General features: G+C 45.2%; 1 protein-coding gene across 11 annotated transcripts in view; it reads left to right on the forward strand.

The window, feature by feature from the left end:
- Positions 1 to 11,886, forward strand: part of Camk1d (calcium/calmodulin dependent protein kinase ID) — a 392,784-nt gene extending 380,898 nt beyond the window's left edge. For 4 of the 11 annotated variants that reach the window (XM_078023255.1, XM_078023261.1, XM_078023258.1 and 1 more), the window contains 3 exons: positions 2,924 to 3,011; positions 4,147 to 4,264; positions 5,963 to 11,886. In XM_078023255.1, the coding sequence (XP_077879381.1) occupies positions 2,924 to 3,011; positions 4,147 to 4,264; positions 5,963 to 6,081 (325 nt within the window). In that variant the 3' untranslated portion in view covers positions 6,082 to 11,886. Of the gene's footprint in view, positions 1 to 2,923; positions 3,012 to 4,146; positions 4,269 to 5,962 lie in introns of all 11 variants that reach the window. The other 7 variants (XM_078023259.1, XM_078023260.1, XR_013426686.1 and 4 more) reach the window with 6 other exon arrangements.
- The last annotated feature ends 1,280 nt before the right edge of the window (positions 11,887 to 13,166 follow it).

Raw genomic sequence — 13,166 nt, forward strand, 5'->3', positions numbered from 1 at the left:
TCAGGGCTCCAGCACTGATTGGCCATAGGAATTGGGAAGCAGCCCAAGAATCCAGCAAAGCACTGTTTGGAATAGCATCAGGCCTACCTTGAGCAAATGGTTAGAGAAACAGAACCAAGGCCACGGAGAGAGAGTAAACCACTTAAAAAACCCAAAGCACCAAGGGCAAGGAGAGGGCATGTGTATGCTCTGGAAGTGCAGGGGCTAGTGAGACAGGCCACAAAAGGTGTGATTTGTAAAGGCCATCTACACTGGTGATGTAGAGGACAAAGCCAGGGAGCAAGAGATGTGAACGAGATGTTTACCCATAGCTTTCCAAATTGGTATGTGCTTACAGATTTCTACAGGAATTCTTCTGTTTCAGAAACAATCTGGGAGACCACTGACCCCTTCATTTTTAAGACCCCACTTTTCCAGCGCTGTTGATGAATAGGGCTGAAGCTAGGGTGAGCTTCACCCTGAGCGTCAGGGTGGCCACGTCGTTAGGGTCACCTTCCTAGCTTACCGTGAGCAATAGCAACCATTTTATTATGGTGTGCGTTTGAGGATGGTGCTGTGTGCTTGTGGCCCAAGGTGACTGTACCCTTGATGACTGCCTGGCAGGAGGCTCTGGGCCACTTGCTGCCCAGCATGACTCTCACCCAGCTGTAGCAGAGCCCAGGACTGTGGGAAGTGAACATGAAACATTCCTAAAATAACTCAGAGTTGCATTTTTCCTTACATCTGGGCCCAGGATAACCCACAGAGAAGGTGTGGGAAGCACAGCACAGGCAGCAGGCCCCAGGCCCAAAGTATAGGAGACCACACTGCCAAGAGGCAGGTGGAACCCCAGGGCCAGACTCTCTGACATCCCCTGCTCCCCAGCCTGTTTGGTTTGGAGTCTGACTCTGGCCCGAAGCAGCGTTCAATCTGAGGAATTCCACACTTCCTACCACTTTGGCCCAGTTATTTCCAAGAAAGACTTGGCCACCAACATATTGGAATTGGTATACTTTTCTGAGGATTAGCTTTTTAAAATGGTCCAGGAAGAAGCATTCCCGTGAGAAAACACTTAATAAAAAGGCCTACAGCTCCCCAACCTGTTTGCTCCTCTGATTTTGGATTTGTCTAGTCATATATGCTATTTCTGTCTCTCCCACGTGTGTCTGGGGAAGGGGGCAATTGGCAATTGTTGGAAATGAAAATGTGGCTCACTCTGAGCCTCCTCTTGGCTGTGTGTCTTTATCCCTCCTGGGAGAAGACAGGAATATATTTGGGGGAAAGATACTGTCAGCTGGGACTTTTCCAAGATTATACCCACTAATAGAAAAGTCTTGGGAATAGGGCTGGGGATGTGACTCAAGTGGTAGCGAGTTTAACATTTCGCCTGGCATGCGTGCGGCCCGGGTTCGATCCTCAGCACCACATACAAACAAAGATGTTGTGTCCGCTGAAAAACTAAAAAATAAATATTAAAAAATTCTCTCTCTCTCTCTCTCTCTCTCTCTCTCTCTCTCTCTCTCTCTCTCTCTCTCTCTTAAAAAAAAAAAGAAAAGTCTTGAGAATAAACTAAAACCATAATAAAGATTGCCCAGGACCATCATAGACTGGATTCTAAATGTAGACCAACCTGGTATAGACTCAGTGTCTAGGACCTTGACCAAGTTTGCAATTCTGAAGGGAAAGAAAGGTTTAGTGGGATGATTTCTTGCCTGAATAAGCCCTGAGCTTCTTTTTTTCCTTTCCCGAAGCAGTTGGGAATAATAGTGTGTGATATCTGGAATGTTCCATGGCCAGGGCAGACTGGGTCTGGGTGGTACAAGGTTTTTTCCTGTACCAGTTCCCTTCTGGCCAGTGAGAGTGATCCACAACTCTGGCACCTGCCCCTTGACTTTTCCAAGATTCCATAAACTCTAGGCATCAGATGCCAATCTAAAATCGTATTGTTTGGTACTAAACTGGAAAAGGTGGAAGGATCAGAGCCCAGGAAAGACTAAGAGAAGACTACAGCTTCCTCTGATCAGAGAGGGCAGGCCAAGGGGTCAGATGTAAGGGGAAGGTGATGGCGTGGTCAAGAAGGGTGTGGGGGAGAGAAGAATGGCTGTGAGTGACCTCCAGGTCCTAAGATTGGCAATTGTAAGATGAGGAAGAAGTGGGAGATGCAACGAGAAGAGAGAGAGAGAGAGAGAGAGAGAGAGAGAGAGAATGGAGTAGAAGAGCACACCCACTAATAGAAAAGTCTTGGGAATAAACTAAAACCATAATAAAGATTGCCCAGGACCATTAAGGACCCAGTTGAATACAGAGTGGACATGATACTCTAAGTTCTTGGAACTTTCTAGAAAGTATAAGTATAGAGGATGCACTAATCAGGACTGAGTTGAGGTGGAGAAGGTAGGAGAACAGGGCTGGGGGCAGATGGATGGAATGTCCCCACAGAGCTTAGCTCAGCTGAGATGGAGCCAAGAGGGAGGTGAGCAAACCCGCAGGGTCCTTGGAGGAGAGGCCCTGAGGAGGGCAGAAAGTAAGGATCTTGGCTGCAAGGAAGCTAGAAGCCAGGCCCTGGGGAGGTTCTGGTGGTCAGAGCAGTCAGGAGACACATGTGAACTCAGAGACTTGCAGGTTAAGAGCTGGAGTGGAGGGAGGGAGGTCCCAGAAAAGGAACAGGCTGGAGTGAATTCAGGACAAAAGAGGGAAAAACAGGAGGCTGGTAGCAAGGCTCTGAGGAGAGTGTCTGCAGATCCAGGGGAAGGTGCAGAGTACAGAAAGTGGCTGGGACTTGGGGTGATGGTGGTGGCGTGTGTGAGTTGAGGAATGAGTCCCAGGGTGAGAGAAGTCACCCTCTCATGAGGCTGTGTTTCCCTGAGGACAGGAGGAGGGTCTCTGGGAAACAACTCGGGACCCATTTGCCCTTTTTGAAGGAATATCTTTGCCTCTATTTCAGGATTGCTGGTGACACGGCCCTCAACAAAAATATCCATGAGTCCGTCAGTGCCCAGATCCGGAAGAACTTTGCCAAAAGCAAATGGAGAGTAAGTCCTGAGCATTTTTTTTTTTTTTAATTCGCAGTGACTTTAACCACTCTCATGAATCTTGCTCTGTCATTTGAGTGTGTATTACTTGTAAAGGTCACTGTCACCCTAATTGGAGGGAAATTCCCAGAACTTCATCTAGCTAATTTTGTTAATTTTTAACTGATAATGATTAAGACCTGGAGGGAGGACCACAGTGTAAGAGGGACACCATGTGTGATTAAACCTTTCCCCTCTGAGATTCAAAGATAGCAATCCTGCTGGCTCTTACTCATTTGCTCTTTCGTAAGCAATATAACCGCCTTCATCTCTCTTCACTTTGCTGCAACTTTGAAGAGTCAGCTTTTGCTAAAGTGATGGGGAGGGGGAAAGAAAACAGGAAATCTGAATTGATTTCACCAATATTTTCAGATAAAAATGCAATGGATTTAAACCCATAGAAGGTACTTGGGAATGAAATTGACCAAATGATGTTATATGCATGTACAAAGAGAAAATGACGAATCCCACTATGCTGTTTGATTTTAATGCACCAATAACAATTAAGTAAGACAAAATTCAAAAATATAGAAAATAAACCACAGGGGTTTTTTGATCATGGATTTTTGACTTAAACTATGTTTTAAACAACATGGGTAATTAAGGGCTGGCTGTCTTGCCTTGGAAGCCAACAGTGAGTGACTATTATAGAAACACAATTCCACTGCCCTATTTTATTCAGAGGAAATGCCATAAATTGGGACAAAAATACCAATTATAGGAAAATAAATACTATTCTAAAGCATCACATTTTAATATATTACATTCTCATATGCCTTTCATTCTAAAAATCTCTTCTCTTAAATTGTGGAAAGAATTGTCTTCCATTTATTTGTTCTATATATTTATGTGGTCAGAAGAAAACTATTTTCTTGTATCTCCAAAATTTATTTTATTTGGAGAGGGGGGGTGTTAAAATAACTTTGCACATTTTTGGAAGAAGGGACAATAGAAGTTTTCTTTCTGAAGTGTCCTGAGAATGATTTGAGAAGTTTGCAACGTTTGGAGTAAGCAGTTGCTTAAAAGGAAGCCATCAGGGTCTTTCTCTAACTATCTGGAATATTTTTTTCTGGTGTTTTCCTGTCTTGAATTTCAGCAAGCATTTAATGCCACAGCCGTCGTGAGGCATATGAGAAGACTACATCTCGGCAGCAGCCTGGACAGCTCGAATGCAGGTGTCTCAAGCAGCCTCAGTCTGGCCAGCCAAAAAGATTGTGCGTATGTAGCAAAACCAGAATTCTTTAGCGGGCATTTGAGACAAGCCTGAGGCGGAGAGGAGGGAGCCATCCTGCCCAGTGCTTTCTGTCTGCCAGGCACCTCCCATACTTTATCCCACTTAATGCTCCCAACCACCCTAGGACTTTATTTTTTTAATTGAGCCATTTAATACTCACACACACGCCAGGTACTATTATTGCCATTTATAGATGAGAAATCCATCTGTGGCTCCAAGGCCATGCAGCTGGGCCTGTCTCAGTGAGACCCAGATACTTCATGGTCTAGCTCCTTCCCCTCCAATTTGCTTCTCATTGTGCAGTCATTCTGTGGATGGAGGAGAGAGTGGTAGGGACTCCTGATGGTTGTTCTCACTGACTTTTAATTTTTTTTTTTTTTTGGAGAGGATGATGATAATTGAAGCTCATTTATTGGAAGTGCATTGACTTTGCAATAAAAAAAAAATTAGAAATAGTTTTTCTTCATCCTTTATCTTTATTTAGCATTGACATCCTCAAGATCTTAGTCCCCCTTCCACTGCCCTCTCTTTACTGTCCTCTCTGTCTCATGCTAGGCCATCAGTGGCTCCTCTCTGCTTTGGACAGTTGCCTTGATTGTCCCCATTGATTCTCATCTCCCTAACCACTGAGCAGCCCTTCAGCTTGGCTCCACCTTGAGCATCACACTCTTCCCCACTTGGCTCAGAAAAGGGTCTCCTTCCACTAAAGATCATCCCATTTCATTCAGAACTTCACCCCCCCCACACACACACACATTCTTCCCAGGATGTATCCATGAGCTTCCTTGACACAGTCGCACACACCTGTGGACCAACTTCATGTGTCAACAGAGATCTTTCCCCCACTCTGACCAGAGGGAACCCACAGTTGGTTTTTTCTTTAAAGAATCGTGTGCAGGCATTGACGGCAAAGCTCATCTTATTAATTAATTGTATGGATCTCCCTGTGTCAGAGTGTCCAAAGCTCTCTAGGGACATGCACCACTGGAGCAGCTAATGCAGCCTGCACAGCAGGGCCTGTGGAGGGCTTGAGTGCAGCCTGGAGGAATTTTTCTAGGTCAAAGGGCTGCTGCTTTCTCACAAGAAAAGGTAAACATTGACCAATCAATGAGATGCTCACAATGCCAAATGTTTCTTAGCCCAGAGTATAGACAACACACCAACCAGGGGCCAAAAGAGGATATCCGATTCTCTCTTCATTCTTAAAATGCCTAATTAATGGATCTGTAGTAAGATTTGAACAATTCTTACAATGGCAGTATATGTTCCATACCCAGCCAAAGCCTAGTACATAGTAAGTGCTCACTCAGTAAATGGGCCTACTCATCATGGTGGCCAAGATAAATGCAAAGCATTTATAATTATAATGAAAAAAAAAAAGAAGAGAGGAGAGTTGGGTCTATGCTTAAAGCATTTTGAACATACTGCAAAGGTTTTCCTATGGGGAGGTAAAAATGGAGAGTCTGGGGCTAGCAATGTAGCTCAGTGGTTGAGTGCATACCTGGCATGCATAAGGACCTGGGTTCAACCCCCAGCACTGAAAGAAACCCTGTAGAGTCACGTGGGTGGGCAAATGTTTGGTCCCCCACAGACCCAACGCATCTGACTCTTGTCGTGGGAAAGGGCTGCAAATTTTCTTTTGAATCTCTGAACCCAAGCGTCTGCTGTTCCCCTGCAGGTCTGGAACCTTCCACGCTCTGTAGTTTCATTTCCTCTTCGTCAGGGGTCTCAGGAGTTGGAGCCGAGCGGAGACCCAGGCCCACCACTGTGACGACAGTGCACACTGGAAGCAAGTGACCGGCTCTGGAGGTGGGAACCAGGGGGCGGGGCCAGGGAAGGGGAGCCCTGGGCCACCAAGATCCCGCCCTACCTGGTGCACCTTCCTGCATAGGACTGGAAGACACAAGTTTTTTTATGGCCATATTTTATACTGCAATTCTGAAGTGTTCATTTCTCACAAACTCTACTGACTCAAGGGGAGCTGAATTAATAGGACCTGGTGCTGTATATATGAATCTTGCAAAGCTCTAACCGAATGGACCTTCTTCTTCTTCCTCTCCCCCAACTCCGCCATTTCCATTCTCTGCAGCGTAGGCAACTGTCTAGGGTGTATTTTTTCATGGAAAAAAAATATGGTTTCAACTGGATTATTTAAATATTAGTAAATATTGTGCATTAGGATTTTGTTTTCCTTTTAAGAAGTATGTGTTCTTGCTCTATATCTCTCAGTTACATGACCTCTATCGTTTGCTCTTCAATAGTAATTTTATGTTAACCTTTAAGAGATTTTTTTTCCCCCTCCGGGGAGAATTTCAAGGTATTTTTAAAAAATTCTAATAAGAGGATCGAGAATCTGTCTCCAAGGCTAAGAGTGCACTTTACTTCTCTTTCTCTGGAGGGGCAGTTCTGGGGGGTTGGGGAGGAGCCTGCAGAAAACTTTTCCTCGCAGCTTCTCCAGCAAAACCCACACCAACCACAGCAGAAACCAAGACACCTGCTCCCCGGAGACCCGAGCTCAGCTTCCCAGGCTGACTTTACCAGTCAATGAGATGTCCACGATGCCAAGATTTAGGAGCCTCCCTTACCAAAGGGCAAGCTGCTGTGTTGTTTAAAGTGAACCCATGTGCACCCTCTTTTCTCATGAGGGATAACCGACGAAACTCTGATCTCAGCTATGCAGTTTTAAAATTAATCTCTCTTTGTTTTTTAAAGATGCATTTCTAATCTTAAAATGGCCTCCAACACTCACAAGTTGCTTCTCCATATTTTTACCCTGTTGGTTTATGAATGTTATCTAAGAGAGGGGAGGATAACAGTCCTGAAGAAGGAACCATTTATCTGGGGTGATAAGAAGAGGTGACTACCAAGTGAGCAGGACACTGGCCACCCATGGAAACGTTCAGAGATGACTTCAGCTAGGCCCTGCATGTGTGTGAAGGCGTCCCTCTCCTCAGTGGAACCAGAAATCAAAAATGCCTCAGTTGCCCTGATACCGAAGGATTTCCCAGGATGTGGAATTCTTAGTGTTAAAACCAGGAATGTCCAGGGATATTAGGCCACATTGTGCACCCACGTAGAGGATAGGTGTGCAGGAGAGTGAGCGGTGTGCAACACAGGGCACACTTTCCCAGGCAGATGGCTCCAAAGCCTCCCTCTGCCTTTGTGCCCATCTAATGCCCCTGGCTCAGTTCTGCACAGTCATCCTTGAGCCCACGGAGGGTGTCAGTAGGTCTACCTGATGGTCCAGTGGCCATCCCAGCTGATGGCCTCACACCCCTCTCCTGTGAATGGCCAGTCATAGAAGGTCCTGTTGGGCAAACCATTTTTGTCACATCTACACTTTTGCCTACTTTTAGTGCTGCACAGCCCTCCCAACACACACACACACACACACACACACACACACACACACACACACACATTGTTATCAGGCTCAGCAGCCCCATCCTGTCTTCCTAAGGACATTAGTGCAGGATATAAGTGAGCAACTGGAAAGAGGGGCAGCTGGTCTACCTGTTCTACATGTGTCACATGCACTCACTGCTTGGCAGGAATCCTGCTTAGCATCTGCCTCACAAGCGAACAGGGTGAAAATTTAAGCTCACCCTCTTCAAACTGTGCAAAAAGCCTAGAAAAGTCTATAAAATGAGAGCAGGCCCAGTTGAAAAGCAAGTGTCATGTAAACTGGAAAAGCATCAACCTCTCCCCATCAGAAAGACAAGGACATAAGTATTATAATAGTTCTTGAGAAAACTAAGGAGTCTCTCTAAGAGGTTGATTAGGATGTTGCTTACCAATAAGTGTCACAGAAACATTCAGGTTCATACAGTATAAGAAAAAAGTAAATAGAAGGTTCTTGCGCATCAATAATCATCCTGAGTTTGGTACCTGTAATGTGCATAGAGTAATTATCAGCTTTTTTTTCTATGTGCTACACACAGCCATTTGTGTTTAGAAAGCAACATTTGAAACCAGGTTCTATTATTGGTGATGAAAATCATTTCTGGAGCTGATATATGAGGTGCATGTTATATACAGTTATTTAAAAGTATCTTGTACCTGAAAAATGCAGAACAGGTGAAGGGTGAGCCTGTGCAGGTACTTTCTGAGCTGTCTGGATCAGTTCTTGGCTCTTGGAGTGTCAGGTCCCAATAACACTGCAAGATGGAGAATGGTTTGGGCCCAGTAGTAGATTCTGCTGAACATGACATCAGGAAGCATCACTGTCTTGATGCCACTGGACTTAGGATATTTTTCATTGTTTTAGAAAGAGGAGGAAGTAAATACCATATGGAAGAGTCTGCCCTTTTGAGAGAGCCCTTGGTATAAAAGGACAACTACTTGGCATTATTTATGTTTTATGAGGAAACAAGAAGAGGATGCAGAGTAGACCTTTGCTTACAGCCTGAGAAATGGAATGGCAAAGCCCTGAGCTCCCCACTGATTTAGTTCCACTAGGATTAACTGAGCATTTCATATCTCACCCAGAATGCTCAGCTGAGCCATGGGTAGACACACAGGCCCTATTTCTGGCTTCTTTCTTGACCCCCAAGTCTCCCATTTGGACTTTCACCTTCTCTGTTCAAATGAATTTCTTTCCCCTCACGTGGATATTCAGTTTTGAATGTGTCCTTGAATGGTCTTCCCTTCACTGCCTGTCTGTCTCTCTTGACCCCCTGATCTTCATTTCATAAATGAGGCATTAAGAGCAGCTGGCATTCATCTGGAATTGAGTGGGCACCACACTCGGGTCCCACAGGCTTATCAGCTTGTCACTCTTCACCAAGGTACCTCTAGAGTCTTGGTAGCTCCCTGCTCTGCAGAGCCTTGCTTTCCAGCAGGGACAGTATGCTCTGGAGTCCCAGATTGGGGAGGTCAAGGTAGTTGAGTCTAGGAGGGGCAGGGATACCTAGGTGAAGTGCACTTCACCACAAAACCCCAGAGGAAAGAGGGTGCTGCCCAGCTAGAGAGACAGAACCCCCAGGGCTGCTTATGGGATTGGCAATCACCAGTGTGTGCCGCTCCTGCCTCCATGGGAACTAGAAAAGACAATATCGCCCTTCATGTCTCCTTTGGAAAGAAAAGAACTATGCTGAAAGCATGTCAAAAAAATAAAATAACAGAGCAGGTGTGATGTAGTGTTCTCGACCTTGATTCTGGTCACTTCTTTAAAAATCTCACCTCAAAAGCATGGAGCAGCTCGTGACTTTGAGAGGGTGCCACTCTCCAGCTAGCTCTTAAGGTAGTGTCCAGGGAGCTTGGCTGTCAGGCCTAGGTCAAAAGAAGATGGCTGTGGCCAAATAGGCAAAAAGGGTTTGCCTCTTAGAAAACATCAGCATTCTGATGAACGCAGTCCACACAGTGAGCCTCGACTTGGTTTACCCAGGACTGATATGCTGTCCATCTGTCCACCTTGGTGCCCAGCATGGCCTGGGTGAATGATGAGTGGGAGAGGGGACTTCCCTCCACTTGTGGAAACAGAAAGAAAAGGCCATATCCCAGGGAAGATAGACTTGGTATTTTAGAGCTTTGGACCCATGGCCCCTTGGATCCAGAGGGCCATGGCTGGAATAGATTCTCCATACTGGGGAAGCCACACTGGATCCATTGCTCCAGAGCCAAAGACATGAGACCTGGGGCTAGTGCCTCTGCTTCAGCCCCCAACACCCCTTCCTTCCCACAACCACCATAGATGCACTGCTAGATGTGAGAAAGAAAGTCAAGGGCCAGCAAAGGGCAGCTCCTCCCATTTCCATAAACAGAAATGTACTCCTTCCCAGGTTTGCACACTTACTCCTGGCAAACGCAGTGATGGTCCTCTGATTCAGGCAGTGCACGACCCCTTTGCATGTTCTACTGAAACAGTACTACTTCCTGTTCTGTCTCCTCACACTCCACAAAGTTTACCTTTTCCTTAAACACATTCCAGACCAAACACTGTTCAGTTTGTTTCCAAAAGAAAAAAAAAATGTATATACCTGTATGTAACCCACCACCCTTTTGGGGGGGTACCTGGTCCTAGGTTGGGGCTGCGAATGTACCAGACCTTTGCAAAAAAAGAAAAAAGAAAAAAAAATCCTTTGGTTTGCAGAATTGAAAATGTTGAGATTGGAAAAACAGATTATTTTTTCAAACTGGGGCTTATTTCCTGATGGCTCCAAGAAGATTTGTATGCGGATGAGTTAGCTTGAAAACTTCAACTCGGTGGCAGGAGGTCTAAGGAAGAGGAGAAAGAGGAAGATAAAAGCCCACACTCCTTTCACCAGGTCCCTTCTTGGTGGTCTCAGTGCATCGTGGTCTGCAGCCCAGGCGTACGCACAGCAGCTGGCCCCGCTGGGAAGTCTGCCCTGCATGCTGGCCAAGGCCTGGCCTGCCTCCTGCTCCACATGACAGCCGATGCCTCCAGAATCATCAGGAAGGCGTTAGCCTTTCCCAGACTACCTGCCTCCTGCAGCAGGAGCAGCTCAGCTTGTGGCTCTGGGGGCTCTGCTTTTGCAAATCCAAAGGCTGTGCATTTGGAAGCCAAACATTCAGCATGTGGTTTTGTGGACAAAGCAAACTGCCATGGCTTCTCAGTGTCTGTATCTTTCTACACCAAAGGGACAAACTGTTGCATTCACCCTTTGTACTAAGGCCGCTTCTGCATATGCCGTACTGTTTTTTAACATTATTTTTTTTGTTGTTTCTGGGGAACTTCTCATATGATTATTATGTCTTCTGATGATTTGCTGTATTATTTTACTTACAGGTGATTTTATTTTCTTATGGACAGGAAAAAAAGAAAATGAGAGGAGTGCTTGAGGCTTTCGTCACAGAGATGAGACATCACTAGGGACTCAACAGCCCCAAACACTAGTTAAAGTGCTTCCCAAAGAAAAATTTTGACAGACCAGCATTGCCAGGCCCTTCCAAAGCCCTGCTCTTGGGTGGACAGGGCTTTGGCACAGGGTTGTCGGTCAGGCTGCAAAAGAGCTACAGAAGGAAAGAAATGAGTCCTGCAGCTCTGAAGCCTGCCACTGTCCTTCCATGGTCTTGGGCTGTTTCAGAGTGACATGAGATGCTGTCCAAATGTCAACAGAAAGGCAGTAACATGGCAACAGTGTGCTCATTTTGAAAGACAAGGTGGCATGTTTCAGAGAACATTTATCTTAGTCCCACGTTCAGGTGAGAAGACATCAAAGGTACACTCTGCCCAGAATAAACATTGGAACTATTTCCAAATTGGCTTTTGTGGCTACACATAATGTAATCACCCTTCTTTCGGCTCTCCCTCAACAGTGAGCATGTTTTCCAAAAGCTTACAATGTCAAACCCAGGAACATTCCCATGTCGACTACTACCAGCTTGCGATGGGTTCAATTTTCCCATAAAAACATGCTTGTCCAAAAGAAGGGAAACTGTGCACTTATTCCATGCATGTAATAAACTCTGCAAGAAGTTTAACCCTCATAGGTTTGCGGCATTGCAAAGTTGTTCATGGGTCTATGTAGCAAATGATTCTCTGCCTTGACAATCATGTATACATATCAAGATTTCTATCATAATGATAATGAGGTTGATGACTTCTTGTTTTCCTCCAATAAAGACAATTAATCACCTTCAGATATACGTGGTCTGTTTTTTTTTTTTTTCCTCTCTCTGAAGTTTGAATTTGAAGGAAGGGGTTTGGATTGGGACCCTGGAAACTCCTGCATTGCCCCTGAATATTTTATAATGCCTACCTTGGGAGCAGGAAGTGGCAGGGGGCTGGAGCACATCTTGAGTTCAGGGGTGGGGGTGTGCCCAAGTTCAATGCCCACTGGACAGGAAAACTCCCCCTTTTTCTTGCTACTGCACAAGTTGGCTGCAGGCAGCCTTGGGAACTCAGATCACACTATATATTAAAAGGCATTTGGAGGAACCTCTGAGTAAGGGGTGGCACAGCAGTCCCAGGCTGGAGCAATCCACACTCACACACCTCCACGTCCCCAACACAGCCTATACTTTCAATGCCCAAAGGAAGCTTCTTTTCCAAACAGAAAGCCGCCTGCTTTTTTGTTTAATATATTTTGAGGGAAATTGGGAGAGAGGAGTTATAATCCATAATTCATCAGATTTATTGTGGTGAGGGAGTCTCATGACAAGACTCCTCCAGTCCAAATAGGAAGTGGTTATATAGAGGGGAAAAATGATTGAATATGCACTTGAGAAATGTAGACCCAAAATGTCCCTTCCAGCCAGAATCAGAAGCAATGGCATGGATCTTAGGGAAATATGGATGGGAGTCAGAAGTAGAAGGGTTACTGTCTGATGTGTTCTTTTAAAATCGATTCTTGCTTCTCTTAGACCAGATCCTAATAAGGAGGTGTATCAAAACAAAGGGATCCTTCAGAGGATGGATAGGTGACATCATTAATGAGATGAGACAAAGAATTTTGTCATTTATGGGACAAAAGAATTTTGGTAGTCTTACCATTTGGGGGGGGGGTATGGGAATTGAACTCAGGGACACTTGACCACTGAGCCACAGCCTATTTTGTATTTTATTTAGAGACAGGGTCTCCCTGAGTTGCTTAGTGCCTCACTTTTGCTGAGGCTGGCTTTGAACTCGTGATCCTCCTGCCTCAGCCTCCTGAGCCGCTGGGATTATAGGCATACACAACCAAGCCTGGCAGTCTAACAATTTTTAAAAGGACTATTAATGGTAAAGATGGACAACAAATTAACTGTAAATCTAGCCCAAAGAAATTCACAGAAGAATAAAACTGACCCTAATTGAAAGCAGGTATTTTTAAGGAACTAGGAGTTCAAATGTTTTAAAGTCAAACTTTATTTTTCTTTGCTTGTCCCTCCAGTCATATGGACCAGCACCTCTATCCTTCTGATCTAAGCTTCCTTTGACC

This window comes from Ictidomys tridecemlineatus, chromosome 10 (assembly GCF_052094955.1).
Source record: "Ictidomys tridecemlineatus isolate mIctTri1 chromosome 10, mIctTri1.hap1, whole genome shotgun sequence".
Lineage (NCBI taxonomy): Eukaryota > Metazoa > Chordata > Mammalia > Rodentia > Sciuridae > Ictidomys > Ictidomys tridecemlineatus.